The 18,433-nt window shown below is 45.2% G+C and overlaps 1 protein-coding gene across 2 annotated transcripts in view; it reads right to left on the bottom strand.

The window, feature by feature from the left end:
• Positions 1 to 18,433, bottom strand: part of LOC120042828 (transmembrane channel-like protein 3) — a 56,322-nt gene that overhangs the window by 8,821 nt on the left and 29,068 nt on the right. For both annotated transcript variants that reach the window (XM_038987636.1, XM_038987637.1), the window contains 8 exons: positions 18,255 to 18,402; positions 17,372 to 17,415; positions 11,871 to 12,018; positions 10,588 to 10,697; positions 10,288 to 10,381; positions 9,597 to 9,875; positions 2,876 to 3,004; positions 2,348 to 2,415 (listed from right to left, as the gene is read on the bottom strand). In XM_038987636.1, coding sequence (XP_038843564.1) covers positions 2,348 to 2,415; positions 2,876 to 3,004; positions 9,597 to 9,875; positions 10,288 to 10,381; positions 10,588 to 10,697; positions 11,871 to 12,018; positions 17,372 to 17,415; positions 18,255 to 18,402 — 1,020 coding nt within the window. The remainder of the gene's footprint in view (positions 1 to 2,347; positions 2,416 to 2,875; positions 3,005 to 9,596; positions 9,876 to 10,287; positions 10,382 to 10,587; positions 10,698 to 11,870; positions 12,019 to 17,371; positions 17,416 to 18,254; positions 18,403 to 18,433) is intronic.

Genomic DNA, 18,433 nt, shown 5'->3' with positions numbered 1-18,433 from the left:
AGAGGTAATACTGTCCATCTAACTACAGAGGTGAGGAATGAACAGAGGTAATACTGTCCATCTAACTACAGAGGTGTGGAATGAACAGAGGTAATACTGTCCATCTAACTACAGAGGTGTGGAATGAACAGAGGTAATACTGTCCATCTAACTACAGAGGTGTGGGATAAACAGAGGTAATACTGTCCATCTAACTACAGAGGTGTGGAATGAACAGAGGTAATACTGTCCATCTAACTGCAGAGGTGTGGAATGAACAGAGGTAATACTGTCCATCTAACTACAGAGGTGTGGAATGAACAGAGATAATACTGTCCATCTAACTGCAGAGGTGTGGAATAAACAGAGGTAATACTGTCCATCTAACTGCAGAGGTGTGGAATGAACAGAGGTAATACTGTCCATCTAACTGCAGAGGTGTGGAATAAACAGAGGTAATACTGTCCATCTAACTACAGAGGTGTGGGATAAACAGAGGTAATACTGTCCATCTAACTACAGAGGTGTGGAATGAACAGAGGTAATACTGTCCATCTAACTGCAGAGGTGTGGAATGAACAGAGGTAATACTGTCCATCTAACTGCAGAGATGTGGAATAAACAGAGGTAATACTGTCCATCTAACTGCAGAGGTGAGGAATGAACAGAGGTAATACTGTCCATCTAACTGCAGAGGTGTGGAATAAACAGAGGTAATACTGTCCATCTAACTGCAGAGGTGAGGAATGAGCAGAGGTAATACTGTCCATCTAACTGCAGAGGTGTGGAATGAACAGAGGTAATACTGTCCATCTAACTGCAGAGGTGAGGAATGAACAGAGGTAATACTGTCCATCTAACTGCAGAGGTGTGGAATGAACAGAGGTAATACTGTCCATCTAACTGCAGAGGTGTGGAATGAACAGAGGTAATACTATCCATCTAACTGCAGAGGTGTGGAATGAACAGAGGTAATACTGTCCATCTAACTACAGAGGTGTGGAATGAACAGAGGTAATACTGTCCATCTAACTGCAGAGGTGTGGGATAAACAGAGGTAATACTGTCCATCTAACTACAGAGGTGTGGAATGAACAGAGGTAATACTGTCCATCTAACTACAGAGGTGTGGAATGAACAGAGATAATACTGTCCATCTAACTGCAGAGGTGTGGAATGAACAGAGATAATACTGTCCATCTAACTGCAGAGGTGTGGAATGAACAGAGATAATACTGTCCATCTAACTGCAGAGGTGTGGAATAAACAGAGGTAATACTGTCCATCTAACTACAGAGGTGTGGAATGAACAGAGGTAATACTGTCCATCTAACTACAGAGGTGTGGAATAAACAGAGGTAATACTGTCCATCTAACTGCCAGAGGTGTGGAATAAACAGAGGTAATACTGTCCATCTAACTGCAGAGGTGTGGAATGAACAGAGGTAATACTGTCCATCTAACTACAGAGGTGTGGAATGAACAGAGGTAATACTGTCCATCTAACTGCAGAGGTGTGGAATAAACAGAGGTAATACTGTCCATCTAACTGCAGAGGTGTGGAATGTAAATATCACACATAGCACAGCATATTACTCTGGGTCAGGGGCTGTCCTGCCCTTAGTAAGGTTGCCTTTTATAGAAGTACTGGGCTGTATATTATAGCTTATATGAGAACATTACCTTCTACATTAGAATCAGAATCACCATTAATAGCCAATCACATTTTCACAGTCAGAATGTCACTTGTGATATGGTGCTGCTAGCAATATACATCATTTAGAGCCGTTATACATACAGAGGAATTTACACAACGTTTCCACACATTGTAAACAAACTGGATAAGGTGAACATAGCATTGAAGCGTGTGAGAGAGTGTGTTATATCTCTAACTGGAGTTATTCTGGCAATGTGACTTGAGGATGAACTCTGGGTCCTAGTTCCATCTGCTGTCTATGTTGTATCTGATGTCTGAAAGCTCAACAGCAAAGACCAATATCTTATGTCAGAAGAGACAAATATGTTCCGAGCCGTGGTGGAGTGGGTGGGTAACACTCCCAGCAATAAGCACATTTTCCTAGGGTGGCAAGTATCCTAGCGGGTAAGAGTGTTGGGTCAGTAACTGAAAGGTCACTGGTTCGGATCCCCGAGTCGACTTGGGGAAAAAACTGTCGGTGTTTCCCTTGAGAAGGACACTTGACCCTAATTGCTCTGGATAAGAGTGTCTGATAAATGACAAAAATGTCAATGTAAAATGCCTCCCCACTGGAGACCAGGGTTTAAACAATGTGAAAGGTTGAGTGGAACACCACTGTCCTATAAAAATAAAGAATACATGAAGTGACAAATCCAGTAGAATGTGACATACCAGATCATTCCTTGGTTATATATCAGGTGGAGTACATTCTCAGCTATCTTGAATTCCCCATACTCAGGCTGCCAGGTGGGAAACATAAAGGGTGACATTAATTAAACCTTTAATTACTTCTTAAAATATATTGATGACCTAGTCAAATGTCTTAAAATAAAGTTGACTCCTGATAGATGCAACAACTTGGGCCTGCCATGATGGCGTGGACTAAACCAGCACATGCAGTTACCAGGAGCAATTAAAAAGCATGTCATCCAATTGTGACTTGCAAACCGTACTGCACTTCAACATAGTTTGCACTTATCCAGACGTCAACTGTAATCAGACGATAACGACACAGTCACAATCACCCTTGGGTTCAAACAGTATTTGTTTTCTTTCAAACCATTTGAGCTTGCCTGGAGTGTTATATGGGCAGTATTTGCACTTTCGGGACTATTCCATTGCACCAAGCAAGCTCAGTTAAGCACAGCTAGACTATTTGAAAGGAAACAAATAGTTTTTGAATGGAGGTTGAGTACGTACAAACTTGCTCTCCAGGTCCCAACAGCAGCAGTCACTCAGGTACCTGACCACCAGCCCTCTGATGAAGTCTATCAACAGGATACTGGCCACCGTGAAGATCATATCGATGATAGACAGCTTCAACATCTCCTACAATACAACACATATAAACATATGAGCATAAAGAAACATACTGTTATAGCTACTGTCTGGTAACTATCTGTTATTGTGTCGCCTTTAAGGTAATTCTGGTCATTCTGTAATGACACTAGCTAACACCTACTAGCACTGATGTCACTGTCAGCTTTATTGAGGGAAGTGTGGTTGTTTTACCTATCTTATTTGAAGTTAAGTCGCTGGATAAGAGCGCCTGCTAAATGAACAAAATGCATACTGTATGTCTTTCAGAAAAACTCATAACATCTGTCCTAACTGTACATAACTCATTGGAAATGGATCATCAAGCTATACTTATCAGACCTGGGTTCTTGCACTTTTGGGGACGTCACTATCGGTTGAAAGCTCGATCAAGCATTTGAAAATATAAAAACATATAATTTGAACCCAGGTCTGCTAATTATATGATGTCATTTTCCTGTGGAGAATATCCACTCCTGAGACGACGACACGCGATATACCCTCCTATTGATCTGCACCAAGAACAAGTCATCCGTTTTGCATCCTTGGCCTAGTGACAGCTTCATTACCTGAATGTCTGCCTGGGTACGTTTCAATCCATACTCAATCTATTGTTTAGGGGGAAACAATCGCCACAGGACAAGACATTTTCATTTTTCTTGTCGGGCATAATGCCTTTAAGAGGTATTAAGGGTAACTGTCTGAGGGATGAGACTGTTGATGATTAGGTCTGTGTACAGACAGAATGATCTAAAACGGTAATAGTTATTGGTGCTTACCGTACACACAGAGTGCTTAGGCTGACATGGTTGAACTACTCCAGTGTTATGTTTCATAATAGATTACTGTGACAGTAGTAATACACATTTCCTTTGTACAATAGACAAAGGTCTATTCTAGGGGACTTTTATTTTGAAGACTCCTTGTGAATGATGCTGAATGTAGGTGTTATGGATGTTGTTATAAATTATACATAAAGGTGTTATGAATGATACCACAGCATTCATAAAGGTGTTATGAATGATACCACAGCATTCATAAAGGTGTTATGAATGATACCACAGCATTCATAAAGGTGTTATGAATGATACCACAGCATTCAAAAAGGTGTTATTAATGATCCCACAGCACTCATAAAGGTGCTTTTAATGATTCCACAGCACTCATAAAGGTGTTGTGAATGATACCACATCACTCATAAATGTGTTATGAATGATACCACAGCATTCATAAAGGTGGTATGAATGATTTCATGAAAATGTTATGAATGCCTTACAGTTGAAGTCGGAAGTTCACATACACCTTGGCCAAATACATTTAAACTCAGTTTTTCACAATTCCTGACATTTAATCCTCGTAAAAATTCCCTGTCTTGGGTCAGTTAGGATCACCACTTTATTTTAAGAATGTGAAATGTCAGAATAATAATAGAGAGAATGATTTATTTCAGCTTTTATTTCTTTCATCACATTCTCAGTGGGTCAGAAGTTTACATACACTCAATTAATATTTGGTAGCATTGCCTTTAAATTGTTTAACTTGGGTCAAACGTTTCAAAAAGCTTCCCACAATAAGTTGGGTGAATTTTGGCCCATTCCTCCTGACAGAGCTGGTTTAACTGAGTCAGGTTTGTTTTCCTCCTTGAAATTTTCTATGGGATTGAAGTCAGGGCTTTGTGATGGCCACTCCAATACCTTGACTTTGTTGTCCTTAAGCCATTTTGCCACAACTTTGGAAGTATGCTTGGGGTCATTGTCCATTTGGAAGACCCATTTGCGAACAAGCTTTAACTTCCTGACTGATGTCTTGAGATGTTGCTTCAATATATCCACATAATTTTCCGTCCTCATGATGCCATCTATTTTGTGAAGTGCACCAGTCCCTCCTGCAGCAAAGCACCCCCACAACATGATGCTGCCACCCCCGTGCTTCACGGTTGGGATGGTGTTCTTCGGCTTTCAAACCTCCCCCTTTTTTCTCCAAACATAATGATGGTCATTATGGCCAAACAGTTATATTTTTGTTTCATCAGACCAGAGGGCATTTCTCCAAAAAGTACGATCTTTGTCCCCATGTGCAGTTGTAAACCATAGTCTGGCATTTTTTATGGCGGTTTTGGAGCAGTGGCTTCTTCCTTGATGAGCGGCCTTTCAGGTTATGTTGATATAGGACTCGTTTTACTGTGGATACAGATACTTTTGTAAAGGTTACCTCCAGCATCTTCACAAGGTCCTTTGCTGTTGTTCTGGGATTGATTTGCACTTTTCGCACAAAAGTATGTCATCTCTAGGAGACAGAACGCGTCTTCTTCCTGAGCGTTATGACAGCTGCGTGGTCCCATGGTGTTTACACTTGCGTACTATTATTTGTACAGATGAACGTGGTACCTTCAGGCGTTTGGAAATTGCTCCCAAGGATGAACCAGGCTTGTGGAGGTCTACAATTTTTTTCTGAGGTCTTGGCTGATTTCTTTTGATTTTCCCGTGATGTCAAGCAAAGAGGCACTAAGTTTGAAGGTAAGCTTTGAAATACATCCACAGGTACACCTCCAATTGACTCAAATGATGTCAATTAGCCTATCAGAAGCTTCTAAAGCCATGACATAATTTTCTGGAATTTTCCAAGCTGTTTAAAGGCACAGTCAACTTAATGTATGTAAACTTCTGACCCACTGGAATGGTGATACAGTGAATTATAAGTGAAATAATCTGTCTGTAAACAGTTGTTGGAAAAAGTAGATGTCCTAATTGACTTGCCAAAACTATAGTTTGTTAACAAGAAATTTGTGGATTGGTTGAAAAACAAGTTTTAATGACTCCAACCTAAGTGTATGTAAACTTCCAACTTCAACTGTATGTAGTCATGTAAATGGTCAGGTTGATGAGGGAGTGTCCCTGTAACAGTTCTACTCTGGCCTATGCAAACGCTCTCCACCTTCATGGAACAGCTGTTAGTACACTTGCTCTGTAAAGCTCAATTAACCTTAAAAGATGAATGAATGGACAAATGGACAGATTAACTAATTAATTAATTAAGAAATTAATGGACAAATAAATGATAAAATCATTTATATGTTTATAGATAATGATTAAATTATTCCACTCTGAAACCATTTAATTGTATGAAATTTATTTGAATCATAAAACTATAATCTGATGTTCCTTGTTAGTATGTAAGCAGGGTGCAAGTGGGAAACAAATGATAAAAGGAGCTATCGACAGACGAGTTGTACTACTGTGTTCCTTACAGGACATTCTGTCTCCACCCGTGGAGGGGAGAAACTGTTAGGCTTGCAGAAAATGATGAAACATGTTGCAGATTAAACAATGTATCTGTGTAGTGGAAAACACCGACTGTCTAAGCAAGGAGTAGCTTAAGATTTGAACTTGTTTGTGTGTGTTATAAAAGACTGGGTTTGTATAATGGACTTCAGAAACGTTCTCGTGAATAAACTGTACTAACCTTTTGCACAAGCTGAGTCTTTGCCTAATTATTATTAAACCCATGGTCTTACAAACCTCGGGGATTGGTCAAAGCTATTGTCACACCCTGGCCTTTGTTATATTGATTTTCTTTATTAGTTTAGTTAGGTCAGGGTGTGACATGGGGGATGTTTGTGTGTTTTGTCTAGTTTAGGGTGTGTGTATTGTTTAGGGGGTTTTGTAGTATGTATGGGGTTGTGTTCAGTGTAGGTGTTTAGGAAAGTCTATGGTTGCCTGATTTGGTTCTCAATCAGAGACAGCTGTTTATTGTTGTCTCTGATTGGGAGCCATATTTAAGGCAGCCATAGGCTTTAGGTGTTTGTGGGTAATTGTCTATGTTGAACGTTAGTAGCTTGTGTGTGCACTTTCGTTTATAGCTTCACGGTCGTTTATTGTTTTGTTAGTTTTGTAAGAGTGTTTCGTGTTACGTCTTCATCTCTATTAAAAGAAGATGTACTCATATCCCGCTGCGCCTTGGTCCGCTTATTATGACGATCGTGACAGAATTACCCACCAACCCAGGACCAAGCAGCGTGTGAAACAGCAACAGGACCCACCTACACAGGATTTATGGCAATGGGAGCAGGATCTGGGCTACACTACGTGGGAGGAGATCGACAGGTGGGCGATCGACCCAGGGCGAATGCCGGAGCCCGCCTGGGATTCTCTGGCGCAGTGCGAGGAGGGATACCGGCGAATGGAGGCAGCACGACGACGCGGTAGGAAGCGGGGGGGGGGCTAAAAGGGAGTGTGGCGAAGTCAGGTAGGAGACCTGCGCCTACTCCCTGTACTTACCGTGGAGAGCGAGAGTACGGGCAGACACCGTGTTACGCAGTAGAGCGCATGGTGTCTCCTGTACGTGTGCATAGCCCGGTGCGGTACATACCAGCTCCTCGTATCGGCCGGGCTAGATTGAGTATTGAGCCAGGTGCCATGAAGCCGGCTCAACGCGTCTGGTCTCCAGTGCGTCTCCTCGGGCCGGCTTACATGGCACCAGCCTTACGCATGGTGTCCCCGGTTCGCCTACATAGCCCGGTGCGGGTTATTCCACCTCCCCGCACTGGTCGGGCGATGGGGAGCATACAACCAGGTAAGGTTGGGCAGGCTCAGTGCTCAAGGGAGCCAGTACGCCTGCACGGTCCGGTATTTCCGGCGCCACCTCCTCGTCCCAGCCCAGTACCACCAGTGCCTACACCACGCATCAGGCTTCCTGTGCGTCTCCAGAGCCCTGTTCCTCCTCCACGCACTAGCCCTGTGGTGCGTGTCGCCAGCCTATTACCACCAGTGCCTACACCACGCACCAAGCCTCCTGTGCGTCTCCAGAGTCCTGTGCATCCTGTTGCTGCTCCCCGCACTAGCCCTGAGATGCGTGTCCCCAGCCCGGTACCACCAGTTCCGGCACCACGCACTAGGCCTAATGTGCGTCTCCAGGGTCCAGTATGCCCTGTTCCTTCTCCCCGCACTAGCCTTGAGGTGCGTGTCCTCAGCCCGGTACCTCCAGTTCCGGTACCACGCACCAGGCCTACTGTGCGCCTCAGCCGGCCAGAGTCTGCCGTCTGCCCAGTGCCGCCTGCTCTGTCCGTCTGCCCAGAGCCGTCAGAGCTGCCCGTCTGTCCCGAGCCGCCAGAGCTGCCCGTCTGTCCCGAGCCGTCAGAGCTGCCCGTCTGTCCCGAGCCGTCAGAGCTGCCCGTCTGTCCCGAGCCGTCAGAGCTGCCCGTCTGTCCCGAGCCGTCAGAGCTGCCCGTCCGCCAGACAGGATCAGCCAGAGCCGTCCGCCAGACAGGATCAGCCAGAGCCGTCCGCCAGACAGGATCAGCCAGAGCCGTCCGCCAGCCAGGATCAGCCAGAGCCGTCCGCCAGCCATGACCAGCCAGAGCCGTCCGCCAGCCATGACCAGCCAGAGCCGTCCGCCAGCCATGACCAGCCAGAGCCGTCCGCCAGCCATGACCAGCCAGAGCCGTCCGCCAGCCATGACCAGCCAGAGCCGTCCGCCAGCCATGACCAGCCAGTGCCGTCAGCCAGCCATGACCAGCCAGAGCCGTCAGCCAGCCATGACCAGCCAGAGCCGTCAGCCAGCCATGACCAGCCAGAGCCGTCAGCCAGCCATGACCAGCCAGAGCCGTCAGCCAGCCATGACCAGCCAGAGCCGTCAGCCAGCCATGACCAGCCAGAGCCGTCAGCCAGCCAGGATCCGCCAGAGCCAGCCAGCCAGGATCCGCCAGAGCCAGCCAGCCAGGATCCGCCAGAGCCAGTCAGCCAGGATCCGCCAGAGCCATCTGCCAGTCATGAGCCAGCTGCAGAGCCAGCTGCCCCTCAGTCCGGAGCTGCCCCTCAGTCCGGAGTTGCCCCTCAGTCCGGAGCTGCCCCTCCGTTCAGTGGCGCCCTATGGGATGGTAATCAGTCCGGGACTCGCCGTTCCAGAGGCGCCACAAAAGCGGGTAGTGACTATGGTGGAGGGGGGTCCACGTCCCGCACCCGAGCCGCCACCATAGGAAGGCCCACCCGGACCCTCCCCTTCTGTGTCAGGTTTTGCGGCCGGAGTCCGCACCTTTGGGGGGGGGGTACTGTCACACCCTGGCCTTTGTTATATTGATTTTCTTTATTAGTTTAGTTAGGTCAGGGTGTGACATGGGGGATGTTTGTGTGTTTTGTCTAGTTTAGGGTGTGTGTATTGTTTAGGGGGTTTTGTAGTATGTATGGGGTTGTGTTCAGTGTAGGTGTTTAGGAAAGTCTATGGTTGCCTGATTTGGTTCTCAATCAGAGACAGCTGTTTATTGTTGTCTCTGATTGGGAGCCATATTTAAGGCAGCCATAGGCTTTAGGTGTTTGTGGGTAATTGTCTATGTTGAACGTTAGTAGCTTGTGTGTGCACTTTCGTTTATAGCTTCACGGTCGTTTATTGTTTTGTAAGAGTGTTACGTCTTCATCTCTATTAAAAGAAGATGTACTCATATCCCGCTGCGCCTTGGTCCGCTTATTATGACGATCGTGACAGCTATTGATTGTTAGTTATTATCACTGTGATTGAAAATTCTTGTGACAATAAATGAAGGAACAAATGAACGAATAGACAAATTAACAAATGAGCGAATGAACGAATGACAAGGAATGAACTTCTGCACCTGTCCAACGTAGGTCTCCCAGCACTCGTCCGGTTTCTTCTGCTTGTTCTGCTCAAACATCCCAGTGTGGTTGTACATGGTTGCCATGGTGACCTTGCTGGTGCTGATGCTGGTGTTGACATCCAGCACCATGGCAATGGTCGCTATGGTGCTGTTGTGGTTTTCAGAGATGGAGATGTCGGATACGAGGGTGGAGAGGTTCGTCTCCCCCGGCTGGGAGATGGTCGCCATGAATGCCGTGGAGTCAGACAAGTTCCCCGAAATCACAGAGGCCGCCGCCTGGAAATAATCCATCAAAACCATGAATGATCAATCAACCAACCAACCAGTCAGTCTGTCTATCCATCCATCAGTCAATCAGAGCTTTAAAAATGTATGAACATTTTCATAATTTAATTCCTTTGTTTTCTACACCTTCCCCACATTGACAGATCAAGATCATTGTTAACAGTAGCATCCAGGCTGCATCACATCCAGCCGTGATTGGGAGTCCCATAGGGGGAGAGCCGTCATTGTAAATAAGAATTTGTTCTTAACTGACTTGCCTAGTTAAATAAAGGTTTTAAAAAATCAAATAACAGTAACATTTATTTATTGTTTGGTTACTACGGCACAATACGTAAAGAGTTGAGTGACATGGCTTGTATGGTATCCATATTAGGAAAGCCTCAATCTCAGCAGGACTACTTACAGCTGCAGCAGCTGACGCCATACTCATACTGTTGACCTTGTCCAGAAGGGCAATGATGAGGCTGTACAGGTTACCCAGATATAACACCAGGACTCTGTGGCGAGGAGACAAAACATTCACTGAATTACAAAAGAAAGAAAACAAGCTAAAATCAAGTTAGTAGCAACATTAACGAATAGTACAGCTACGGTGTAGTTACATGTCAAAATATGAATCCAATTTCACTGATATTCTACTGTATCTGTGAAACGTAATGTTAAGTGTGACCAAATGAGATTTGAGGTGCTGTCAGAGTCAGACCTGGCCAGCTGGAAGCGGAGGGAGGTCCTAGGATGGTACATCTCCAGCTGAGCCACCAGCTCAAAGGCAGACGGGGCAATCATGGTGATGAGGGACACCACCACACTCACCTGGGACAGGAAACATGATATGACATCAGGCACTGGGTATGTTATAAAATAGACACCTTCATATATGCCTGATGACATCATAAGGAGTCATTGTATCAGGACCTTCTCTTCTCTTTTTCACTATTATATGGAGGCATCGGAGGAGCAAGCAGTTAGGAGCTAGAGGCTGTCCAACTCAGAATCCCAAGTCGGAAACTCTGTCATCTTTCTAGAGCTTTGACTTTCCGACCTGAAGATCATTTGGATGATTTGACCAGTTTTCTTTCCTCCAGAGTTCCCAGTTGTCTTGAAAACACCATCAGTCCAGGCAGCGACATCAGGGTAGTGGAAACAGTTATCTTATCAAAGCCCTACAGACATCCATTATCCTGAACTGAATTAAATGGTCAGCTGTCATGCACAGATGGTGATACATTTGGCTGGTGATAGCAGTCTCCCTATTGGTCTCCAGTTTCACATTAACACCTTTATTACAGCACCCTGAGAGGAAATGATGCGAGAGAAACACAAGGCACGATGTAATTCAAGTCCTGTCACATATGTCTTTGTCATCAGGGAAATCAAGTGGCCAAAATGAGATACAGTAGCTATAATCCATCAACCAAGTTAAACACAATATTGTCAGGTTTCCCGGACTCAGAGTAAGTCTACTTACAAAATATTAAGAACACCTGCTCTTTCCATGACATAGACTGACCTGGTGAATACAGGTTAAAGCTATGATCCCTTTTTGATGTCACTTGTAAAATCCACTTAAATCATTGTAGATGAAGGGGAAGAGACAGGTTAAAGAAGGATTTTTAAGCACTGAGACAATTGAGACATTTTGTATGTGTCATTCAGAGGATGAATGGGCAAGACAAAACATTTAAGTGCCTTTGAACGGAGTATGGTAGTAGGTGCCAGGTCGCACCGGTTTGTGACAAGAACTGCAACGTTGCTGGGTTTTTCACACTCAACAGTTTCCCATGTGTATCAAGAATGGCCCACCACCCGAAGAACATCCAACCAACTGTGGGAAGCATTGGAGTCAATATGAGCCATTATCCCTGTGGAACACTTTCGACACCTTGTAGAGTCAATGCCCCGATGAACTGAGGCTGTACCTTGAAGGAGACACGGGGGAGGTGTTCCTAATGTTTGGTATACTCAGTGTATACTGTAGTGAACTACCTCATTCTTCTCCCATAGTGTTAGCTCTGGCTTCTCCAGCTCTAGTTTCTGGGAGCGGTCCACCACAAAGTAGATTATATAAATGCTGCCAGCCAGAGAGAGAAGGACCAGGATGTTGGCTAGGATACGCAGACTGATCAGGACTGCTCTGGAAGACAGAGAGAGAAACAAAGAAACAGTAGTTCAAGAAATCAAATGTATTTCCAGTGCCTTCAGAAAGTATTCGTATCTCTTGACTTATTCCACATGTTGTTGTGTTACAGCCTGAATTCAAAATGAATTAAATAAAAACCTTCTCTCACCCATCTACACACAATACTCCATAATGACAAAGTGAAAACATGTTTTTAGAAATACAGAAGTATCTCATTTACATAAGAAGTGTCTCAAAGAGCTTTCCACACCTGGATTGTGCAACATTTGCCCATTATTCTTTTCAAAATTATTTGAGCTCAAATTGGTTGTTGATCATTGCTAGACTGTTACGCCTGCTCCCGCTTCCCCTCTCTGGCGCTCGAGGACGCCAGGCTGTCCTTCATTACGCACACCTGTCACCATCATTACGCGCATCGGCGCTCATTGGACTCACCTGGACTCCTTCACGTTGTTGATTGCCCCCTCTATATCTGTCCGTTCCTCTGTATTGTTCCCTGTGTCAGCATTATTGCCATAATATCATTTTGTTACCCCCAGTCCAGATGCTGTTCGTGATTTGTTTGATGTCCATTTTCCATTAAATGTTCACTCCCTGTAGTTATTTCTCATCTCCAGCGTCGGTCCTTACAGAATGCTGACACCACTATTTGAAGCATCAGGGAGTTCTTGTTTTTTGTTTTTGGTGGTGACGTTGGGTCCAGGTGCTGCCGCCGATGGAACCAGGGGTGCCTCAGCTGGCTCGAGAGGTTTCCTTGCCTCGGTTGGCTCGGCAGGCTCCCATCCCATGTCATATCTCAGCCGGCTCATTGGGCTCCCACGCCTCAGCCGGCCCATCAGGCTCCCATGCCACTACGGGATCGTCAGGCTTTCACGCCTCAGCCGGATCACCGGGCTCCCACGCCTCAGCCGGCTCGTTGGGCTCCCATACCTCAGCCGGCTCGTCGGGCTCCCATGTCTCAGCCGGCCCATCAGGCTTGCCCAGGTGGGATGCTGGGTGGCGGCCCTAGAGGGGGGGTGGGGGTACTGTTACGCCTGCTCTCGCTCCCCGTCTCTGGCGCTCAAGGGCGCCAGGCTGCCCTTCAAGGGCGCCAGGCTGCCCCACCATCATTATGTGCATCAGCGCTCATTGGACTCACCTGGACTCCTTCACGTTGTTGATTGCCCTCTCTATATCTGTCTGTTTCTCAGTTTTCCCCCTGTGTCTGCATTATTGTCCTAATGTCGTTTTGTTCCCCTCGTCCAGACGCTGTTCTTGTTTTGTTTGATGTCCATTTTCCATTAAATGTTCACTCCCTATACTTGCTTCTCATCTCCAGCGTCGGTCCTTACATAGACAACCATTTTCAGGTCTTGCCATAGATTTTCAAGTAGATTTAAGTCAAAACTGTAACTCAGACACTCAGGAACATTCACAGTCTTCTTGGTAAGCAACTCCAGTGTATGTTGGAAAGCAGACTGAACCAGTTTTTCCTGTAGGATTTTGCCTGTGCTTAGCTCCATTCAGTTTATTTTTTATCCTGTAAAATTCCACAGTCCTTAACGATTACAAGCATACACATAACCAGGCAACAACACATCTGCCACACTGATCTTTAACACTAGGGCCCCTCAGGGGTGTGTACTTAGACCCCTCCTGTATTCCCTGTTCACCCACGACTGCGTGGCCAAACACGACTCCAACACCATCATTAAGTTTGCTGACGACACAACAGTGATCACCGACAACGATAAGACAGCCTATAGGGAGGAGGTCAGAGAACTGGCAGTATGGTGCCAGGACAACAACCTCTCCGTCAATGTGAGCAAGACAAAGGAGTTGATCGTGGACTACAGGAAAACGCGGGCCAAACAGGCCCCCATTAACATCGACGGGGCTGTAGTGGAGAGGGTCGAGAGGTTCAAGTTCCTTGGTGCCCACATCACCAACAAACTATCATGGTCCTAACATACCAAGACAGTTATGAAGAGGGTACGACAAAACCTTTTCCCCCTCAGGAGACTGAAAAGATTTTGCATGGGTCCCCAGATCCTCAAAAGGTTCTACAGCTGCACCATCGAGAGCATCCTGACCGGTTGCATCACCACCTGGTATGGCAACTGCTCGGCAGCTGACCGTAAGGCATTACAGAGGGTAGTGCGAACGGCCGAGTACATCACTGGGGCCAAGCTTCCTGCCATCCAGGACCTATATAATAGGCGGTGTCAGAGGAAAGCCCATAAAATTGTCAGAGACTCCAGTCACCCAAGATATACATTTTCTCTGCTACCGCACAGCAAGCGGTACCGGAGCGCCAAGTCTAGGACAAAAAGGCTCCTCAACAGCTTCTACCCCCAAGCCATTAGACTGCTGAACTTTGCATAAAAATCGCCACTGGACAATTTACATTGACACCCCCCCTCTCTTTTGTACACTGCTGCTACTCGCTGTTTGTTTGTTACCTATGCATAGTCACTTCGTCCCCACCTACATGTACAGATTACCTCAACTAGCCTGTACCCCCGCACACTGACTTGGTACCGGTGCCCCCTGTATATAGCCTCGTTATTGTTATTCTTATTGTGTTACTTTTTGTTATTACTTTTTATTTTAGCCTACTTGGTAAATATTTTCTTCTTCTTGAACTACACTGTTGGTTAAGGGCTTGTAAGTAAGCATTTCATGGTAAAGTCTACACTTGTTGTATTCGGCGCATGTGGCAAATAAAGTTTGATTTGATTTGATAACATGATGCAGCCACCACTATTCTTGAAAATATGTGTTGTATTGGATTTTCCCCAAACATAACACTTTGTATTCAGGACAAAAAGTGAAATGCTTTGCCATTTTTATTATTATTACTTTAATGCTGTTGGATGGATGTTTTGGAATATTTGTATTCTGTACAGGCGTCTTTCTTTTCACTCTGTCATTTAGGTTAGTATTGTGGAGTAACTACAATGTTGTTGATCCATCCTCAGTTTTCTCTTATCACAGCCATTAAACTCTGTAACGGTTTTAAAGTCACCATTGGCCTCATGATGAAATCCCTGAGCAGTTTCCTTCCTCTCCGGCAACTGAGTTAGGAAGAACGCCTGTATATTTGTAGTAACTAGTTGTATTGATACACCATCCAGAGTGTAATCAATAACTTCACCATGCTCAAAGGGATATTCAATGTCTGCTTTTTCTTTTTTACCCATCTTCTTTGTAAGGCATTGGAAAACCTCCCTGGTCTTTGTGGTTGAATCGGTGTTTGTAATTCACTGCTTGACTGAGGGACCTTACAGATAATTGTATGTGTGGGGTACAGAGATGAGGTAGTCATTAAAAAATCTTGTTAAACACTATTATTGCAGTAAGAGTGAGTCCATATAACTTATTATGTGACTTGTTAAGCATATGTTATCTCCGGAACTTATTTAGGCTTGCTATAACAAAGGGGTTGAATACCTATTGACTCAAGACATTTCCGCTTTTCATTTTTTATTCACTTGTGGGGTATTGTGTGTTGGCCAGTGACAAAAGAAAATCTCAATTTAATCCATTTTAAATTCAGGCTATAACATAAAAAAGTAAAGTGGTGACACTGTGTAAAGCCCTTTTACTGTTGTCACAAAGTGCTTTACAGTAAACCTGCTTAGACCCAGGCCCAAGCAAAATCTGAAGCACAGTGGCAAGGAAACAACTCTTTAGAGGGAAGAAACCTAAAGAGGAACCAGATTCAGAGGGGAGGTCCTTCCTCCCCTGGCTGCCTGTATTGTACACTCTTAGTGTTCTTTGGCTGTCCCCATAGGATAACCCTTTTTGGTTCCAGGTAAAAACACTTTTTGTTTCCAGGTGGAACCCTTTTGAGTTCCATGTAAATCCCTCTGTGGAAAGGGTTCCACATGGACCACAAAAGGGTTCTACCTGAAACCACAATGAGTGTACATTGGACATTCCACAGCCTTCATCAGATCACCACCTAAACCACACAAAAGTGGCAACATGGTAACGTTACTATAATTCAAACTCCAGTGTAAATCTCCCCAAACCAATCAGTAGAACTTTAGGTTGAAATCTCCCATTGAAACTACAATTTACATACAGTACAGTGCATGCATCCACCTAGCATTAGCCCCAGTTAGAATAGACATTAACTCAAATGGACTGAAAGAAGTGGCAACATAGTGTGGTGGAGAGGGACGCGGGCGGTGTGAACGAACGTTCCCTGAGGTATTAATCCCTCTTTAATGTCTACTCAGGTCTGATGATGCTCTGGAGGGGTGATTTAGAGCCAGTCATCTCTGACGGTAAGAGGCTGTTAGGATGAGTTACGCCACCAGGAAGTGTCGGCCTGTGTGTGGGGTAGCAATGGACTGGGAGCGAGACAGTAAATCAGTCCTTTCTGAGACCAGTGGAGAACGCAGGTAGAAGAGGCTCAAAAGCAACCAGGGGATAGCAGGAGATGAACTTCCACTGAACATGTCATAGCAAAACATTGACTTTTATACAGTGTTTCCCCTATATGCAAAATCATGGCTGCCACTGGATTTTTTTTTAGATGTGTAGATGTATGCGCCAGGAAGACACACCTCCCCACAGGAAGACCCCCTCTTCCTGCAGGAAGACACCAGGAAGACCCCCCCTTCCTGCAGGAAGACACCAGGAAGACCCCCCGCCCACCACTAGACCACATTCACACACCCCTCCCCCCATTTGTACATTCATGACTCCAGTAGGCTAGACCCCTAAATAAAAGAGCATCATCAATGAATGTGGTACAGTCCTGGATTCTATCAGAATGACACAAGATGGGCCTCCCGAGTGGCACAGTGGTCTAAGGCACGTTATCACAGTACTAGCTGTGACACTAGAGATTCTGGGTTCAAGTCCACGCTCTGTCGCAGCCGGCCGCGACCGGGAGAGCCATGGGAGGCACAATTGGTCCAGTGTCATCCGGGTTAGGGGTTTGGCCGGCAGGGATGTCCTTGTCCCATCGTGCCCTGACACGGTCGCAAGGTGTACGGTGTTTTCTCCAACACATTGGTACGGCTGGCTTCCGGGTTAAGTGGGCATTGTGTCAAGAAGCAGTGCGGCTTGGTTGGGTTGTGTTTTGGAGGACGCACGGCTCTCGACCTTCGCGTCTCCGAGTCCGTAAGGGAGTTGCAGCGATGACAAAAGACTGCATCTACCAATTGGATACCACGAAATTGGGGATAAAAAATGAATGACACAAGATACTGCAAAGGATAAAGCCACTGACGCATAAAAGCCAAGGGTCCATTAACGGGTCCAGGGTGTCAGCAACTCTCAGGAAAACAATATCAATGTGTGACGCTAACTTAGCCACCCTCTACAAGGACAAGAGAATAAACATACTTACAGACTAGTATCCTTCTTTTTCTCCTGCTCCTCAACAATGGCCTCCTAGAGAAAGGAGCAAGGAATTAGCATTTATTAATGTCATCCATCTTGTGTAACTACATATTTGCTGCAATTTTGTCCACCTATCTGTAGAAAACAAACTGAAAAATAAAGGTTAAATACGGATAAAGAAAGAAAAAAACAATGTATTGTATCAAACATCTAAGGATTTCAACTGAGCTTATTGAAACAGAGGAATCTACTTTTACATTTTGCTGACTGTACAGGGAAACTCAACAAGCAGCTTACAGGTCTCTCTTGTTTAGACGTAGAATACAGATTATAGATCAGCCCTCAGGAAAATCAGCAGTAATTCATTGGTACATTGACTTCTACTCTACAGAGTGCTGTGTGTGAATTAAAGAAGTTGGGATCGTTGGAAATCAAATCCGAGGAGTGGAGTGGTGTAGTGTTTCTCAATGGCTCAGTGCAGATGAAGGAGAGGAGACTAGGAAAGGAAAACAGTTAGGATGATGGAGCGTGCACCACAAATGTGTTACATGGCTTCCTCTTTCCATCTCCTCCATTTGTGATGATTTGAAACCACAGGATAAGTGAAAGCAGAAGATGAGCAGAGGAGGGCCGTTTAGACTATTGAAGGCGACATTTTCGTAGTGCAAAAATAATTGTGCAAAGTGCAAAAATTACCATACAAGTCATTTTATTCTGGCAGCGTGATTACATTTTAAACTTTACTTCAACAATGTGCATCATAAAGAGGAAACTAATTATGTATTACTCAGTTTACATGTAACGTTGTAGAATTATTTAAAAATGAAATCCCTGCAAGATGAGGTTTACAGAAATGTGGCCCTGAGTCTTGCACCATGTGTCTCTCTCACCCTGATGTTGTTGACGATAGCGGCTCCCTTGCTCTCTGCAGCCTCAGGGTTCCCTATGAGGTAGTCCCAGGCACAGAACACTCTCCAGCAGAAGGTGAAGTTCTCGTCAGAGGCACTGGCTAGGCTCAGACGGGAGTTCTTAGCCATCCTGAGGGAAAATTTTAACAAATAACACAAAA

Source organism: Salvelinus namaycush, unplaced genomic scaffold (assembly GCF_016432855.1).
Source record: "Salvelinus namaycush isolate Seneca unplaced genomic scaffold, SaNama_1.0 Scaffold79, whole genome shotgun sequence".
Taxonomy (NCBI): Eukaryota; Metazoa; Chordata; class Actinopteri; order Salmoniformes; family Salmonidae; genus Salvelinus; species Salvelinus namaycush.
The sequence above is the reverse complement of the archived record's forward strand: the minus strand, read 5'-3'. Positions and strand labels throughout refer to the sequence as shown.